Below are 19,631 nucleotides of genomic sequence, written 5' to 3'. Positions count from 1 at the left end.
GACAATGGATAAGGAAAAGCCTATTCTTCCGCTTTGCTTTAAGTCACCTGGTTTATTCCAGTTTGGGCAAACAAGAATTATTTCAATCCATCAATGGGGTTTTCAGTTCAGCTGTTAGAACTTTTGGTGAAAACAAATTATTTTTAGGCTCTGCCGATACAGTGGCTGTCACTCTCTGTTATGGAAACTAAGAATGAGCGTTAACTAGATATTTCATAGGTTGGGAGAGATGGACGCAGAAATAGGTAATGAAAAACTTTTTTGTAGACTTCCCTGGGGGTGCAGTGGTTAAGATGTTTAGTAAGACATCTTCCAATGTAGGCAGTGTGTGTTTGATACTCAGTCAGAGAAGCTAAGATCTCACATGACCCAGGGTCAGACAGCCAAAACATAAAATAGAAGCACCATTGGAACTAATTCAGTAAAGACTTTAAAAGTGATCCACATCAAGAAATCTTTAAAAAAATTAAAAAAAAAAAAAAGCTGTTTTAAAACAGGCCAAATTTTATTCATGTCAAGAAAGTTCATTTAATATATAGACAAACTTTCACTTGTTTTTTTTTTTTTCCTTTTGTTCAAGGACATGAGCTCACTCATTTTTATTGTATGTTTTTGCTTTAAAGGTTTCCCAACAAACCTGGCATTGATTTAGGGCCTACATCAAATGATGAAGTCTTAGATTTTAAAACCAAGGTAAAATGTTCTGTTGTGAAATTAGTTTTACTGCTCTGAAATTAGTTTCATGTAGTATTAGATGTCTTATGATTAGACAGTGGAAGTGACAAATAGATTCAAGGGATTAGATCTGATAAACAGAGTGCCTGAAGAACTATGGATGGAGATTCATGACATTGTACAAGAGGCAGTTATCAAGACCATCCCCAAGAAAAAGAAAAGCAAAAAGGCAAAATGGTTGTCTGAGGAGGCCTTCCAAATAGCTGAGGAAAGAAGAGAAGCAAAAGGCAAAGGAGAAATGGAAAGATATACCTATTTGAATGCAGAGTTCCAAAGAATAGCAAGGAGAGATAAGAAAGCCTTTCTCAGTGATGAAGGCAAAGAAACAGAGGAAACAATACAATGGGAAAGGCTAGAGATCTCTTCAAGAAAATTAGAGATACCAAGGGAACATTTCATGCAAAGATGGACACCATAAAAGATGAAATGGTATGGACCTAAGAGAAGCAGAAGATATTAAGATGAGGTGGCAAGAATACACAGAACTCTACAAAAAAGATCTTTATGACCCAGATAACCAGGATGGTGTGATCACTCACCTAGAGCCAAACATCCTGGAATGCAAAGTCAAGTAGGCCTAAAGAAGCATCACTATGAACAAAGCTAGTGGAGGTGATGGAATTGCAGTTGAGCTATTTCAAATCCTCAAAGATGATGCTGTGAAAGTGCTGCACTCAATATGCCAGCAAATTTGGAAAACTCATCAGTGGCCACAGGACTGGAAAAGGTCAGTTTTCCTTCCAATCCCTAAGAAAGGCAATGCCAAAGAATGTTCAAACTACCACATAATGGCACACATCTCACATGCTAGCAAAGTAATGCTCAAAATTTTCCAAGCCTGACTTCAAGAGTACATGAACCATGAACTTCAGATGTTCAAGCTGGATTTAGAAAAGGCAGAGGAACCAAAGATCAAATTGTCAACCTCTGGATCATAAAAAAAGCAAATGAGTTCCAGAAATGCATCTACTTCTGTTTTATTGACTGTGCTAAACCATTTGACTCTGTGGATCACAATAAAGTATAGAAAATTCTTCAAGAGATGGGAATACCAGATCATCTGACCTGCCTCCAGAGAAATCTGTATACAGGACAAGAAGCAACAGTTAGAACTGGATATGGAACAATAGACTGGTTCCAAATCAGGAAAGGAGTACATCAAGGATGTAAATTGTTACCCTGCAACTTATATGCAGAGTACATCATGCAAAATGCTGAGCTGGATGAAGCACAAGCTGGAATCAAGATAGCTAGAAGGAATATCAATAACCTCAGATACTCAGATGACACCACCATGATGGCAGAAATTGAAGAAGAACTAAAGAGCCTCTTGATGAAAGTGAAAGAGGAGAGTGAAAAAGTTGACTTACAACTCAACATTCAGAAAACTAAGATCATGGCATCTGGTCCCATCACTTCATGGCAAATAGATGGGGAAACAATGGAAACAGTGACAGACTTCTTTTTTGGGGCTTCAAAATCACTGCAGATGGTGACTGCAGCCATGAAATTAAAAGACGCTTGCTCCTTAGATGAAAAGCTATGACCAACCTAGACAGCAGATTGAAAAGCAGGGACATTACTTTGCCAGCAAAGTTCTGTCTAGTCTAAGCTATGGTTTTTCTAGTAGTCATGTATGAATGTGAGAGTTGCACTATAAAGCAGGCTGAGAGCTGAAGAACTGATGCTTTTGAACTGTGGTGTTGGAGAAGACTCTTCAGAGTCCCTTGGACTGCAAGGAGATCCAATCAGTCCATTCTGAAGGAAATAAGTCCTAAATATTCATTGAAAGGACTGATGCTGAAGCTGAAACTCCAATAGTTTGGTCATCTGATGCGAAGAGCCGATTCATTGGAAAATACCGATTCTGGGAAAGTTTGAAGGTGGGAGGAGAAGGGGATGACAGAGGATGAGATGGTTGGATGGCATCACCAACTCAATGGACAAGAGTCTGTAAAACCTCTGGGAGTTGGTGATGAACAGGGAAGCCTGGTGTGCTGCAGTCCATGGGATCGCAAAGAGTCGCACACCACTGAGCAACTGAACTGAGCTAAACTGATGTTGATATTTTCATAAAATTTGAAGAACAGTGTAGATGCATAAAATATATTAATAAAATCATATGAAACAGAGGCTTTGCTCATAGTATATCCTTAAGAATACTGATATGGTACTGATCTATTGTATATAAATTCTAAATATATGTTTCTCCACATACCTTATTATACTTGTTTTTTTTTTTCCATAAAGTTTGTTCTTGACTAGAAATGTCTCTCTTTTTCCTTTCTTCTTCCTCCTCTACCTTTTTAAAATTTAAAAAAATAAAAAATTTACTGTTAACCTAATTTTTCCTTGCAGAACACATTTCTTCAGTGTCTGTTCTTTCAGGCCATTTCTCTCTGCCTCTATTGTGAACATGTTTGCTTATGGCTTTCTATTTAGAGTGTGACTTTCATTCATGATCATTGCCCTATGGGTTTAACCTTGTTTTTTCCCTGTTTCATAGAAGCAGCTGAATTTTTTCCCTGTTTGATTTGTCTGTAGCTGTTTGACAAACAGAATAGAAGTAGCTTATCCTATCTGCAGTTCTAGCCCATCTAAATAAGGTTCTGTTAAAACCTAAACTTTCATATTTCCCTTCCCAAGTGATAATCCATGTATATATTAATCATGGAAGCAAATTTCAAAATATAGCAATTAATTTAAATGTCTTAGTTTTTCAATAGTGCTCTAAACTACCGGGGATAAATTATTACTCTAGAACATTTTGGTAGAGAAAGTAATCTAGTGGGTGTCTTAGTATTTGTATAGCAGTCAATTAGGTGTAAGGAGAGGGAGATCTGGTGCTTCTGATGTCATCTGTCATAATCCTTTCCCCATGAGCAGGTCAGTCAGTGACAGAAGTGTGATTTGAATCCACCTCTGAATGACTCCAGAGCCTGTACTCTTTGTGTTAGATCATAGAGGAATGGGGGATGTTATAATTCTTTTATTCAGGTTGATACTTGTTATATCCTTCAAGCTCTTATTTTCTTCTCCAGCATGTCCTGAAACCAAAGTTAACGAAGCTAATGAAGGCTTCTCAGCAATCCAAGAGAAACGGTAAGTTATTTGAAGACTGTCCTCCTGGTGTTATTCCTTGATTTGAAATGACACATGTTCTCAGGTACTCTCTCCTGTTTTCACTGTACTAGAAGCAAAATGTGGCATTTTGAGACCAGAGAGTACAACTTTCTCTCAGGACAATAATTCTGATAGTAACGTTGAAGATGTGGTTGAAACATTTCCCAAACCATCACCCTGGTTTGAGGGCATCTGTCATCCTGCCTTCCCATCGCCTGAGCCTGTTCCAAAACTTCTCAAGTCTGTAACAGGCCTTGGTCGTACAAAGGTAAGTTGTTCTGTTTTTAACTCTTCTTTCCCTGTGTTTGTTCACATACCATTCCCCTGATCCTTATGATGACAAAAAGGATCCCACCACAGAAATAGAAGCTCTCAAAGTCACAGTACAAAATGGTGTGATAGTAAGAGGCATACAGGTGCATGATTCAGATTTATAAATATTGGCATACGAAGTATGCTGTTATGAAAGAAAAGAATTACAAAGCACTGAGGAGTGAACTCCGGGGGTTGGTGATGGACAGGGAGGCCTGGTGTGCTGCAATTCATGGGGTCGCAAAGAGTCGGACACGACTGAGTGACTGAACTGAACTGAACTGAGGAGAAACAACTAGATGAATATGAAGATGGGGGGAGGATGAAGGGGAAGAATTCCTTTAAGAAGGACAAAATGAATATAAGATGGAATGAGAGTGAAGATGAGACAGGTATTATACAAACACAACAGAAATAGTGGGGGTCAGTCAGACCAGGAATTCTATATTATAAATATGCAAGAAATTATTTCAAAATCAACTTAAGAAGAGAAAGTGAGGTCGTAAAAAAACAATGCTCAAACTTTTTTGAATGACATACGGCTGATTTTTATGAAGAACTAAAATGTGTTCCTTATTTTTTTTGGTGGTTGTTTTCAAGGTTGGTGATTGTTCTTGTTTTTTTGTTGAAGTGTAGTCAGTTTAAAATACTGTGTAAGTTTCAGGTGTACAGCAATGTGATTTGTTTATACTCGTGTATGTATATATATATTTTTTGAATATAGTTCCCTCTGGAAGTTCATTTAAATTTGAAGTGATTTCTCTTTTCAAAAAAATTCTCACTTTGAAATTAATGAAGCAATGTCTTCTATTTAACCTAGCAAAACTTCATTTTGAGACAATTCAAGATGAGCCTTGTTTTAGGCCTTCGGAGACATATAATGAATTAAGAATTTTTGGCCCTTCTGTTTCTTGTGGTTTCTAACTTCAGTTCAGTTCAGTCACTCAGTCGTGTCTGATGCTAAATAGTTAATGTACTTCTCTAATTTATCTTACTGTTTGCTATAACCTTGGTGGGTGTTTTAGATCTTTCTGAAAATAAAGAGGAAATATATAAGCATTTTATCTGTTCTTTTTACTAAAATTATAATTCATAATTTTATAAATGAGATTCTTAATCTCTCTTCATTAAATGAGAAAATTTTCAGCTGCAACACTCTGAAAGAAGAAATGTAGTAGTATATTTTTTCCTCTGGAGAGATTCTGATTTCTTTTTTCTGAATGTCAGCAAATAATGGGTAATTACATACATTAAATGAATGAAATCACGATTTATGATTTTTTCTTATATAGACTACTTGTTACTATAAAATCATAAGGAAAGAAAAATTACCACCAGAGTTTATAAAATTATCTGTGGAAGATATTTTTTCTTTTAAAAATATCTCTAGCAACATGTACATTCCACATTTTTTAAATTAATTTCTTATTTTAATTACTTTACAATATTGTAGTGGTTTTGTCATACATTGACATGAATCAGCCATGGATGTACATGCGCTCCCCATCCTGAAATCATCTCCCACCTCCCTCCTCATCCCATCCCCTCTGGGTCATCCCAGTGCACCAGCCCTGAGCACCCTGTCTCATGCATCGAACCTGGACTGGCGATCTGTTTCACATATAATAATATACATGTTTCAATGCTATTCTCTCAAGTCATCCCACCCTTGCCTTCTCCCATAGAGTCCAAAAGACTGTTCTTTACATCTGTGTCTCTTTTGCTATCTCACATATAGGGTTATCGTTACCATCTTTCTAAATTCCATATATATGCGTTAGTATACTGTATTGGTATTTTTCTTTCTGGCTTACTTCACTCTGTATAATAGACTCCAGTTTCATCCACCTCATTAGAACTGATTTCAATGTATTCTTTTTAATGGCTGTGTAATATTCCATTGTGTATATGTACCACAGCTTTCTTATCCATTCGTGTCCTGATGGACATCTAGGTTGCTTCCATGTCCTGGCTATTATAAACAGTGCTGCAACAAACATTGGGCTACACGTGTCTCTTTCCCTTCTGGTTTCCTTGGTGTGTATGCCCAGCAGTGGGATTGCTGGGTCGTATGGCAGTTCTATTTCCAATTTTTAAGGAATCTGCACACTGTTCTCCATAGTGGCTGTACTAGTTTGCATTCCCACCAACAGTGTAAGAGGGTTCCCTTTTCTCCACACCCTCTCCAGCATTTATTGTTTGTAGACTTTTGGATAGCAGCCATTCTGACTGGCGTGAGATGGTACCTCATAGTGGTTTTGATTTGCGTTTTTCTGATAATGAGTAACGTTGAACATCTTTTCATGTGTTTGTTAGCCATCTGTATGTCTTCTTTGGAGAAATGTCTATTTAGTTCTTTGGCCTATTTTTTGATTGGATAGTTTATTTTTCTGGAATGAGGTGCCAGGAGCTGGTTGTATATTTTTGAGTTGCTTCATTTGCTATTATTTTCTCCCATTCTGAAGGCTGTTTTTGACCTTGCTTATAGTTTCCTTCATTGTGCAAAAGCCTTTAAGTTTAATTAGGTCCCATTTGTTTATTTTTGCTTTTATTTCCATTACTATGGGAGGTGGGTCATAGAAGACTCTGCTGTGATTTTTGTTGGAGAGTGTTTTGCCTATGTTTTCCTCTAGGAGTTTTATAGTTTCTGGTCTTATGTTTAGATCTTTAATCCATTTTGAGTTTATTTTTTGTGTATGGTATTAGAAAGTGTTCTAGTTTCATTCTTTTACAAGTGGTTGACCAGTTTTCCCAGCACCACTTGTTAAAGAGACTGTCTTTTGTCCATTGTATATTCTTGCCTCCTTTGTCATTGATAAGGTGTCCATAGGTGCATGGATTTATCTCTGGGCTTTCTATTTTGTTCCATTGATCTATATTTCTGTCTTTGTGCCAGTACCATACTGTCTTGATGACTGTAGCTTTGTAGTATAGCCTGAAGTCAAGCAGGTTGATTCCTCCAGTTCCATTCTTTCACAAGATTGCTTTGGCTATTAGAGGTTTTTTGTATTTTCATACAAATTGTGATATTATTTGTTCTAGTTCTGTGAAAAATACCATTGGTAGCTTGATAGGAATTGCATTGAATCTATAGATTGCTTTGGGTAGTATACTCATTTTCACTATATTGATTCTTCCAATCCATGAACATGGTATATTTCTCCATCTATTTGTGTCCTCTTCGATTTCTTTCAACAGTGTTTTATAGTTTTCTATATATAGGTCTTTTGTTTCTTTAGGTAGGTATATTCCAAGTATTTTATTCTTTTGGTTGCAATGGTGAATGGAATTGTTTCCTTAATTTCTCTTTCTGTTTTCTCATTGTTCATGTATAGGAATGCAAGGGATTTCTGTGTGTTGATTTTATATCCTGCAACTTTACTATATTCATTGATTAGCTCTAGTAATTTTCTGGTGAAGTCTTTATGGTTTTCTATGTAGAGGATCATATCATATGCAAACAGTGAGAGTTTTGCTTCTTCTTTTCCAATCTGGATTCCTTTTACTTCTTTTTCTGCTCTGATTACTGTGGCCAAAACTTCCAAAACTATGTTGAACAGTAGTGGTGAGAGTGGGTACCCTTGTCTTGTTCCTGACTTTAGGGGAAATGCTTTCAATTTTTCACCACTGAGGATAATGTTTGCTGTGAGTTTGTCATATATAGCTTTTATTATGTTGAGGTATGTTCCTTCTGTTCCTGCTTTCTGGCAAGTTTTTATCATAAATTGATGTTGAATTTTGCCAAAGCCTTTCTCTGCATCTATTGAGAAAATCATATGGTTTTTATCTTTCAATTTGTTAATGTGGTGTATTACATTGATTGATTTGCGGATATTGAAAAATCCTTGCATCCCTGGGATAAAGCCCATTTGGTCATGATGTATGATGTTTTAATATGTTGTTGGATTCTGTTTGCTAGAATTTTGTTAAGGATCTTTGCATCTATGTTCATCAGTGATATTGGCCTATAGTTTTCTTTTTATGTGGCATCTTTGTCTGGTTTTGGTATTAGGGTGATGGTGGCCTCATAGAATGAGTTTGGAAGTTTACCTTTCTCTGCAATTTTCTGGAAGAGTTTCAGTAGAATAGGTGTTAGGTCATCTTTAAATTTTTGGTAGAATTCAGCTGTGAAGCCATCTGCTCAGGCTTTTGTTTGCTGGAAGATTTCTGATTACAGTTTCAATTTCCATGCTTGTGATGGGTCTGTTAAGATTTTCTATTTCTTCCTGGTTCAGTTTTGGAGAGTTATACTTTTCTAAGAATTTGTCCATTTCTTCCACGATGTCCATTTTATTGGCATATAGTTGCTGATAGTAGTCTCTTATGATCCTGTGTATTTCTGTGTTGTCTGTTGTGATCTCTCCATTTTAATTTCTAATTTTGTTGATTTGATTTTTCTCCCTTTGTTTCTTGATGAGTCTGGCTAATGGTTTGTCAATTTTATTTATCTTCTCAAAGAAGCAGCTTTTAGCTTTGTTGATTTTTGCTATGGTCTCTTTTGTTTCTTTTGCATTTCTTTCTGCCCTAATTTTTAAGATTTCTTTCCTTCTACTAACCCTGGGGTTCTTTGTTTTTTCCCTTTCTAGTTGCTTTAGGTATAGAGTTAAGTTATTTATTTGACTTTTTTCTTGTTTCTTGAGGTAAGCCTGTATTGCTATGAGCCTTCCCCTTAGCACTGCTTTTACAGCGTCCCATAGGTTTTGGGTTGTTTTGTTTTCATTTTCCTTCCTTTATATGCATATTTTGATTTCTTTTTTGATTTCTTCTGTGACTTGTTGGTTATTCAGAAGCATGTTGTTCAGCATGTTGGAATTTTTAATAGTTTTTGTCCTATAATTGACATCTAATCTTACTGCATTGTGGTCAGAAAAGATGCTTGGAATGATTTCAATTTTTTTGAATTTACCAAGGCTAGATTTATGACCCAGGATGTGATCTATCCTGGAGAAGTTTCCATGTGTACTTGAGAAAAAGGTGAAATTCATTGTTTTGGGGTGAAATGTCCTATAGATATAATTTAGGTCTAACTAGTCCATTGTATTATTTAAAGTTTGTGTTTCCTTGTTAATTTTCTGTTTTGTTGATCTATCCATAGGTGTGAGTGGGGTCTTAAAGTCTCCAACTATTATTGTGTTATTGTTAATTTCTGCTTTCATACTTGTTAGCATTTGCCTTACATATTGTGGTGCTCCTATGTTGGTGCACATATATTTATAATTGTTATGTCTTCTTCTTGGATTGATCCATTGGTCATTATGTAGTTTCCTTCTTTGTCTCTTTCCACAGCCTTTATTTTAAAGTCTATTTTATCTGATATGAGTATTGCTACTCTTGCTTTCTTTTGGTCTCTGTTTGTGTCGAATAACTTTTTCCAGCCCTTCACTTTCAGTCTGTATGTGTCCTCTGTTTTGTTGAGGTGAGTCTTTTGTAGACAACATATATAGGGGTCTAGTTTTTGTATCCATTCAGCCAGTCTTTGTCTTTTGGTTGGGGCATTCAACCCATTTACATTTAAGTTAATTATTGATAAGTATGATCCCGTTGCCATTTGCTTTGTTGTTTTGGGTTCAAGTTTATACACCCTTTCTTGTTTCCTGTCTAGAGAAGATCCTTTAGCATTTGTTGAAGAGCTGGTTTGGTGGTGCTGAATTCTCTCAGCTTTTGCTTGTCTGTAAAGCTTTGGATTTCTCCTTCATATTTGAATGAGCTCCTTAGTGGATACAGTAATCTGGGTTATAGTTTTTTTCTCTTTCATCACTTTAAGTATGTCCTGCCATTCCCTACTTGCCTGAAGAGTTTCTATCAAAAGATCAGCTGTTATCCTTATGGGAATCCTCTTGTGTGTTATTGTTGTTTTTCCCTTGCTGCTTTTAATATGTGTTCTTTGTGTTTGATCTTTGTTAATTTGATGAATATGTGTCTTGGGGTGTTTCGCCTTGGGTTTATCCTGTTTGGGATTCTCTGGGTTTCTTGGACTTGGATGACTATTTCCTTCCACATTTTAGGGAAGTTTTCAACTATTATCACTTCAAGTATTTGCTCATGGCCTTTCTTTTTGTCTTCTTCTGGGACTCCTCTGATTCGAATGTTGGGGTGTTTAGCATTGTCCCAGAGGTCTCTGAGGTTGTCCTCATTTCTTTTAATTCTTTTTTCTTTTTTCCTCTCTGCTTCATTTATTTTTACCATTCTATCTTCTACCTCACTTTTCCTATCTTCTGCCTCAGCTATTCTACTGTTGGTTCCCTCCAAAGTGTTTTTGATCTCATTTATTGCATTATTCATTATTGATTGACTCTTTTTTATTTCTTCTAGGTCCTTGTTAAACATTTCTTGCATTTTCTCAATCCTTGTCTCCAGGCTATTTATCTGTAACTCCATTTTGTTTTCAAGATTTTGGATCATTTTTACTATCATTATTCTGAATTCTTTTCCAGGTAGACTCCCTATTTCCTCCTCTTTTATTTGGTTTGGTGGGCATTTATCATGTTCCTTTACCTGCTGAGTATTTCTCTGCTTTTTCATCTTGTTTTGATTGCTGTGTTTGGGGTGGCCTTTCAGTATTCTGGAAGTTTGTGGTTCCTCTTTATTGTGGAGTTTCCTCACTGTGGGTGGGATTGGACGATTGGCTTGTCAAGGTTTCCTGGCTAGGGAAGCTTGTGTCAGTATTCTGGTGGGTGGAGCTGGATTTCTTCTGTCTGGAGTGCAATGAAGTGTCCAGTAGTGAGTTTTAGGATGTCTGTGGGTTTGGTGTGACTTTGGGCAGCCTGTATATTGAAGTTCAGGGCTATGTTCCTGCGTTGCTGGAGAATTTGTGTGGCTTGTCTTGCTCTGGAACTTGTTGGCTCTTGGGTGGTGCTTGGTTTCAGTGTAGGTATAGAGGCTTTTGGATGAGCTCATATCGATTAATGTTCCCAGGAGTCAGGAGTTCTCTGGTGTTCTCAGATTTTGGACTTAAGGCTCCTGCCTCTGGTTTTCAGTCTTATTCTTACAGTAGCCTCAAGACTTCTCCATCTATACAGCACCAATGATAAAACATCTAGGTTAATGATGAAAAGCTCCTCCACAGTGAGGAACACCTGGAGAGGTTCACAGAGTTACATGGAGAAGAGAAGAGGGAGAAGGGAGATAGTGGTAACCAGGAGTGGGAGAGGGGGAACCAAAAGGGGAGAGAGCAAGCTAGCCAGTAATCAATTCCCTATGTGCTCTCCGCAGTCTGGACCCCTTGGAGAGGTTCACAGAGTTACAAAGAGAAGAGAAGAGGAAGGAAGGAGACAGGTGACAGGAGGAGAAAAGGGTGAATGAAAAGGAGAGAGACAGATCCAGGCACTAATTAGGTCCCTAAGTGTTCTCCACAGTCTGGAACACACAAAGATTCACAGAGTTGGGTAGAGAAAAGAAGGGGGAGGGAGGAGATAGAGGCGACCTGATGGAGACAAAGCAGAGTCAAAAAAGGGAGAGAGCAATCAAGCCAGTAATCACACTCCCAAGTAAAAATGGGTACTGAAGATTGGGTTCTTAAAGGTACAAAATTGATAACAAATACCAAAAAGCAAAGATTAAAAATCTAGAGTAGAGGTTAGACTCTGAAAAATACAATATTAGAAAAACAAAACAAAGTCACAAAACTTATAAAATATATATATGAAGTTTGCTTTAAAAATAGGGTCTTTTTTTTTTTTTGCAAGGTAATAGTAGGTTATAAAAATGAAAATTAAAGGAGTAATGTCAGGGGATGTTCAGCTTTAAGGGATCCAATATGTTATTCTTTTCTTTTGTGTGCCATTTCTTAAGGATTCTCTATTCCTCATCAGTTGCTGCAGGAACGAGCAGAGCTGCACGCAGTTCCTGGGACTGAGATCCTGAGAAAGGGCACCTGCTTTGTCCCTTCAGTGACTCCCTCCAGTGACCTCACTCAAATGTGATCTGCTCAGTTATGCCCCTCTCACTCAGGACATGCAACGCTTTCTGGCCCTTTGAAGATTGTTATTTGCTTGGCTTTGTTTTTGCTCAGTTTTTTTTTTTTTTACTGCCTAAAGCTGCCTTGTATGATGATATATGAACATGCTTTTCTGCAAACAAAGCACCCTTGTTTCACTCGAGACTTGGGTCCCCTGCATCCCTCTTCTCATCAACTCCCGGTCTACAAAGACAATGACAGAGTAATAGAGAACTTAAAAATAAAAAAAATTTAAATATTTAAATAATGATAATAGTAAAAATATATCTAGGAATTTCTCTGGAGCTGTTGTGGGCAGTGTGGGGCCAGTTCAGTTTCAGATAGTTTCTTGATCCACCTTATACTTCTCAAGATCTTTAGGCCCCTGCCAATGTAGTCACTGCTAACTACAGGGTTTTAATCTGTTGCACCTGTCACTTCCAAAGCGGTTCCCTCTGTTTATTATAGCTTCTTCTGTTTGCTGGTCTCTTCAGTGTCTAATTTCTGTCCTGACACAAGGGGGCAAAGGTGGTCACTTATTTAGGCTCACTTGTTCAGTACTGCTGTGGGGACAGAGGGAAACTGCAAAGAAATATCACTGGCATGTGTGGGGAGTGCTTGCAGTGTCTCGGCCACACTGGGTTTGCCCTTGCTCATGGCACGTGCACTTTCCCACTCTACACTTCTCAGGCTCTAGGTTGCTCTGCCGGGGAACTATCTGCGGCGGGCCCTGGTTTGCGTGCACTTGCGAGGTCTAAGCTGCTCAGGTTCAGGTTCTCAGGTAGTCCACAAAGGGGCAGACTCGGTTGGGCCTGCGTTTTGTGCCCTTCCCAGGTCCGAGCAGCTCAGGCGACCAGGTGCTTGGCGAGCGGTCTCCCCAGGTGGGGAGTGCATCTTATCACCTCCCCGGTCCAGCCGCTCGGTTTCCTGGGTGGCAGCGGGTGCACCCGTCTCCAGTGTGTCGTATGTCTCTTCTGGGGAGCTGATCTCTGGCTGTGACCCTCCCGGCAGAAGTCAACCATCCAGAATCCCAAGGGGTTTTGGTTAGTGACTGGGTGCCTGCTTGCAGCTTGGTAGAGGATGCCTCTCTGGGGCCGAGTTTGCCTCTTTCCAGCTCTGGGTGCGGCGCTCCTGCCTCCCTGTCTCCAGTGGGAGATGGGCCGATCCGCAGCTGGCTAGCTCTCCTCTGGTATTTGCTCAGTCCTTTGTTTTCTGAGTGGGCCTGGCAATGCCTTAGGTTAGGGCTTTTCGCAGGATAGTTCTCTCTCTCTCTCTCTCTTTTTTGTTTCTCTCTCTCTCTGGCTATCCCACAGTTTGGGTTGCTATCTCATGTTAGTTCCCTCAGATTGCTCCCTCAGGGCATTCAGGCCCAGTCCTTACCCTAAGCAATGCAGCCCGTGCCTCCCTGTTCAGCCCGCACTTGCTGCTGGCGGATGCAAGCTCTGGGAGTTCCAGTTAGGCACGTGATCTGTGGGTTTTATTTATTTATGTATTTAATTTTCCTCCCAGTTATGTTGCCCTCTGAGATTCTAAAACTCCCCACAGACCTGCCGGTGGGAGTGTTTCCTGGTGTTTGGAAACTTCTCCCCTTTTAAGACTCCCTCCCTGGGATGGATCTCTGGCCCTACCTCTTTTGTCTCTCTTTTTATCTTTTATATTTTGTCCTACCTCCTTTCGAAGACAATGGGCTGCCTTTCTGGGTGCCTGATGACCTCTGCCAGCATTCAGAAGTTGTTTTGTGGAATTTGCTCAGCGTTCAAATGTTCTTTCAATGAACTTGTGAGGGAGAAAGTGGTCTGCCTGTCCTATTCCTCCGCCATCTTAGCACCATGCCCCCCCCATATTATTTTTAAGAAACTTTATTAATTTCAGTGTTTATAGATGTTAAATTAGCACATCAATTCTTTGTTATACATGTGAAACTAACGTGTAAATTCTTCCATATAGAAAAGTTAGTTCATTGTGGTTACTTGATTTTTTTAGTTGGTTTTTTCTTTCCCGATGTGAATATTGAGTCCTTCTTGATCATCATAAATGCATTTGAAAACTTTTAAACCTTCAACTTGGATAATCATAGTTTTACTCCTTTTTTTGTATCTAGGTCATTCCTTTAATCTTTATCTACCATTCCAGAAGACATAGATATGAAGATAGAGTCCTTAGTGTGCTGTTTACAGGGAAAGAAGCAGTAAACCATGTGAATGTTCAAATAGGGTTGTAAAAAATTCATTTATTCTTAAATGAAGGATAATTGCTTTCCAGCATTTTGTTGTTTTCTGTCAGACATCGACAAGAATCAGCCATAGGTACACCCATGTCCCCTCCCTCCCAAACCCCCCTCCAATCTCCCTCTCCATGCCACCCTTCTAGATTGTTGCAGAGCCCCTCTTTGAGTTCCCTGAGTGACAGAGCAAATTCCCATTGGCTATCTATTTTACATATGGAATTGTGAGTTTCCATGTTACTCTTTCCATCCATCTCACCCTCTCCCCTCTTCCCCTTCCCCCGTGTCTCTAAGTCTGTTCTCTCTCTCTGTTTCTCCATTGCTGCCCTGCAGATAAACTCATCAGTACCATCTTTCTAGACTCCATACATATGCGTTAGTAGCAGATATTTATATTTCTCTTTCTGACTTACTTCACTGGTATAATAGGCTCTAGGTTCATCCACCTCAGTAGAACGGACTCAAATGCGTTCCTTTTTACAGCTGAGTAATATTCCTTTGTCTATATGTACCACCACATCTTCATCCATTCATTTGTCGATGGCCATCTAGGTTGCTTCCCTGTTCTAGCTATCATAATGTGTTCATGCACATCGGGGTGCATGTGTCTTTTTCCATTTTGGTTTACTCAGGGTGTACTCCTGGGAGTGGGATTCCTGGGGCATATGGTGGTTTTATTTGTAGTTTCTCTGCATACCATCTTCCATAGTGGTTGTATCAATTTACCTTGCCACCAGCAGTGTAAGTGGGTTCCCTTTCCCCCACACCCTCTCTGGCATTCATTGTTTGTAGACTTTTTGATGATGGCCATTCTGACTGGTGTGAGGTGATATCTCATTGTGGCTGAGCGGTAAAGAATCTGCCTTCGGTGGGAGACCTGGGTTTGATCCCTGAGTCGGAAGGGAGGGCATGACAACCCACTCCAGTATTCTTGCCTGGAGAATCCAATGGACAGGGGAGCCTGGAAGGCTTCAGTCCTAGGGTGGCACAGAGTCGGACACAACTGAAGTGACTAAGCAGCAGCAGAGGTAGCAGACTTTTGGATGGTGGCCATTCTGCCTGGTGTGAGGTGGTGTCTCATTGTAGTTTTGATTTTCATTTCCATTGTGGTTTTTTACCAAATCAATGTTGACAAGATAGTGCTTGAAGCTTGAAAGTAGTATTATTACCTTTGGATTGTCAAGTTGATCTGCAAGGAACATTTCAAGAGAAGCAAAAGCGTAGGAAATAGTAATAAATGTGTGGGGCTATAATAACAGCAGTTAGCTTTAGTGATGTTTTAGTAAGTGCAAACCATTTTGGATAGCTTAAGTAGCACATGCAGAGTACCTTTATGGCCGCCGTACTTGAAGTAACATAAAGTAACGGTGCCCTGTTTGAAGGTGGCAGCTATGGAAGGAGATAAGAAGGGCCTGGTCTCTTAGATGTGGCAGCCACTGCTTGGTGATGCAGCACCCTGTTTGAATTCAGCATCCTGGTTCTGTCACATAGCAACTGTGGGATCTTGGCAAAACCTGTCTTAACCAGGTTAAAAGTGTAGGGTATTTCTTCAAAAGCGATTAGGAAACCTTCATGTAACTTATTGTTATCATTCATTCTAGCACAGTATCTCTGAGAGCCTTCCACAGAAGTATGTGGATCATTTACCTGGAACTGCTGGTCAAAGAGGAAAAAAGACATTAAATGGACAAGTAGAAGGTAAGAACTGTGTTTTACAGAAAAATCATTTGACAGAACATTGATTGAAAATGGGAATGCTGATACATTCTAATAGGCAAAGAAAATCACCTGTCAGATGGGTAGTGAGAAAAAAGATGAGAAAAGGAGGGCAATTATGTATCTTATCTTACATGTTTACATGTAATTAACTCTGTGTCCCTTTTTCCTTCTAGACTCTCCTGGGAAATATCCTAACGTGAAGGTAAAAACATTTATGATTTTATCTTGAATTCTGAACTGTGGATCGTCTCCTATGTACATTATTTAGTAATCAACTTGTTTCCAAACCCCATTCAGCCAGCAGTCAGAATGAAAGAGTCTGTTCCTAATAAAACAGTCAGGATGAAGGATTTACAAACATCCAGTTCAGGTAATTTTGCAGTACACAGTTAACTCTGGAAAGAGGGTTAACTGAAATATTTGAAATGCTCAGTCTTCATACTTCTAATATTTTCTTCTCAAATTTAATTGAAGAATTGGACATACATAAGGCAAATGTTATTGTTGATACCTGTGTTTTGAAACAAAAGATATTCACAGGGATAAGAACAAGAAAATTTTAAATTGTAAGCTTCAACTCAAGATGTTTCTGTATATGCTTTGACACTCTGAAGTTCTCCATTTGGAATCTCTATACTTCTCAGGAACTCTCCAAGATTAAATTTTAGACTCTAAGTTTTTTCCAATGTCCAATAATGCTTCTTTGAACTCTAACCTTTCCCTAGAGTAAAACTTCACTTGCTAATATGTCAGCTGTATTTCAGCTTATAATTGTTTCATTATAATGTCGTTACACAGATGACTGTAGGCCAATCAGATGTTTTGATGAGCAGATTGTGTGTGTGTGTATGTTTGTATGTGCGTGTGTGTGTGTGTGAGAGTTTGTGGTGTCTTTGATTATTAGAAGTAGGGGAAGTAATCATGACTCTTGGATAGACATAATCTTTTGAAACAGTGATTCTGAAAGTTGTTGGCTTTAGGATCCTATTATACTTCTAAAAATAATTGAGAATTCCAAGGAACTTTTGTTTCTGTCTGTTGATGTTTACTATATGGGAGTTCAGTTGAGTTCAGTCATTCCGTCGTGTCCGACTCTTTGTGACCCCATGGACTGCAGCACACCAGCCTTCACTGTCCATCAGAACTCCGGAGTTTACTCAGACTCAAGTCCATCAAGTTGGTGATGCCATCCAACCATCTCATCCTTTGTCTTCCCCTTCTCCCACCTTCAGTCTTTGCCAGCATCAGGGTCTTTTCCAGTGAGTCAGTTCTTCACATCAGGTGCCCAAAGTATTGGAGTTTCAGCTTCAGCATCAGTCCTTTCAATGAATATTCAGGGCTGAATTCCCTTTGGATGGAGTGGTTGGATATCCTTGCAGTCCAAGGGACTCTCAAGAGTGTCCTTAACACTACAATTCAAGAGCATCAATTCTTTGGTGTACAGCTTTCCGTACAGTCCAACTCTCACATCCATACATGACTACTGGAAAAACCATAGCTTGGACGAGACAAACTGACGTTAGCAAAGTAATGTCTCTGCTTTTTAATATGCTGTGAAGGTCGGTTATAGCTTTTCTTCCAAGCAGCAAACATCTTTTAATTTCATGAGTGCGGTCACCAACTGCAGTGATTTTGGAGCTCCCCAAAATAAAGTCTGTCACTGTTTCCATTCTTTCCCCATCTATTTGCATGAAGTGGGTGGGACCGGATGCCATGACCTTCGTTTTCTGAATGTTGAGTTTTAAACCAACCTTTCACTCTCCACTTTCACTTTCATCAAGAGGCTTTTTAGTTCCTCTTCACTTTCTGCTATAAGGCTGGTGTCATCTGCATATCTGAGGTTATTGATATTTCTCCTGGCAATCTTGATTCCAGTTTGTGCTTCATCCAGCCCGGAATTTTGCATGATGTACTCTGCATATAAGTTAAATAAGCAGGGTGACAATATACAGCCTTGATGTACTCCTTTCCCTATTTGGAATCAGTCTGTTGTTCCATGTCCAGTTCTAACTGTTGCTTGCCGGGAGCCGGCATATTGCATATTGAGTGCATATTGCATATTGAGTGCAGCACTTTTCAGGATCTGGAATAGCTCAACTGGAAATTCTATCACTGCCGGTAGCCAGCGTGAGGAACTCCGCCCATGACAAAGGTCATGAGGAAGGAGGCTCGGCATACGCAAAGGCGGGATCGAGCTTCAGGAGTCCCCCTGGAAATTCTCGAGCATATACCCCCAAAACCAGAGTCTGCCTACTTTCTGCTTTGTGCTTTCACCTACACCTCTGACTTTACGGGGGGCTGTCCCCCACTACCTCTCTGAAAAAAGTTAGCTTACAGCTCCAGTTAATAATTCCTGGGTGTGACAGTGTTTAACCTACAAACTCCTTTGGAAATCCTCTAGCCTGCCTGAATAGGTTTTTCCGGCCACATGTGATTGTTCAGAGCCTCCCAACTGTGAGAGGCAGGAGATGTTCTAAACTGTCTAAACACAGATTCTTTTGAGTAGTTAAAAGATTGATTAGAAATTGTATTGGTGAAGGGATTTTCACTTGTTGGGCCAATGTTTGCTGCTAAGTTTCCATATCCCTTACCTGCTGTGTCCCTGGCAGTGTATTGGTTAATATAATTGGTGTAAATAGTAGCTTTAATGTTTGTAACCTGGGACCCTTGAATTAATTCTTTTTGTAGCCCACCACACCTTTGCGCTGTACGAATGCAACTTTATCTAATGCTTTTGGAGGGTGGCTCCTGACCAATCACCTTTAGAGAAAAATAAGTTTTCTGAAGAAAAGGTCTTAAAATGTTAACAGGCCTCCGGGCCAGAAGATGATGCAAATCACCTAAGCTTTTGCATATGATAAGTTTGCAGGAAGAAAGCCTGGTTTGCTGCAAGACTCTACCCCTTCCCCCATTATCCTCTGTGCATAACTTAAGGTATAAAAACTACTTTGAAAAATAAAGTGCGGGCCTTGTTCACCGAAACTCGGTCTCACCATGTCGTTCTTTCTCTTACCTTCTGGCTGAATTATTCAGCCTCTTTTCTCCACTGAATTTCCTCACTGAGCTATCCTTATTTCAGCCTCTTTTCTTCACTGAATTTTCCTACTGAGCTATCCTCATACTATTACTCTTTATATCCTTAATTAACATTTAATTAAGCAATTGTTTCCTGATCTTCGCCTACGCCGTCTCTCCTTCGAATACCCTGGTTCAGCCGGGGCTGGTCCCCGGCAGTTGCTTCTTGACCTGCATACAGATTTCTCAGGAGGTAGGTCAGGTGGTCTGGTATTCCCATCTCTTTAAGAATTTTCCAGTTTGTTGTGATCCACACAGTTAAAAGCTTTGGGGTGGTCAATAAAGCAGAAGTAGATGTTTTTCTGGAACTCTCTGGCTTTTTTGATGATCCAGTGGATGTTGTCAGTTTGATCTCTGGTTCCTCGGCCTTTTCTAAATCCAGCTTGAATATCTGAAAGTTCACGTTTCATGTGCTGTTGAGGCCTGGCCTGGAGAATTTTGAGTATTACTTTACTAGTGTGTGAGATGAGTGCAATTGTGTGGTAGTTTGAGCATTCTTTGGCATTG

At 39.4% G+C, this 19,631-nt stretch overlaps 1 protein-coding gene across 2 annotated transcripts in view; it reads left to right on the top strand.

Annotated features, from left to right (window-relative positions):
• The window catches only part of LOC109567898 (ankyrin repeat domain-containing protein 26-like), an 86,271-nt gene that overhangs the window by 22,354 nt on the left and 44,286 nt on the right, over window positions 1-19,631 (top strand). For both annotated transcript variants that reach the window (XM_070801944.1, XM_070801945.1), the window contains 6 exons: window positions 624-693; window positions 3,777-3,837; window positions 3,930-4,126; window positions 15,932-16,028; window positions 16,223-16,251; window positions 16,347-16,419. In XM_070801944.1, coding sequence (XP_070658045.1) covers window positions 624-693; window positions 3,777-3,837; window positions 3,930-4,126; window positions 15,932-16,028; window positions 16,223-16,251; window positions 16,347-16,419 — 527 coding nt within the window. The remainder of the gene's footprint in view (window positions 1-623; window positions 694-3,776; window positions 3,838-3,929; window positions 4,127-15,931; window positions 16,029-16,222; window positions 16,252-16,346; window positions 16,420-19,631) is intronic.

This window comes from Bos indicus, chromosome 13 (genome assembly GCF_029378745.1).
Source record: "Bos indicus isolate NIAB-ARS_2022 breed Sahiwal x Tharparkar chromosome 13, NIAB-ARS_B.indTharparkar_mat_pri_1.0, whole genome shotgun sequence".
Lineage (NCBI taxonomy): Eukaryota > Metazoa > Chordata > Mammalia > Artiodactyla > Bovidae > Bos > Bos indicus.
This window is presented reverse-complemented; position numbering and strand designations above follow the sequence as displayed.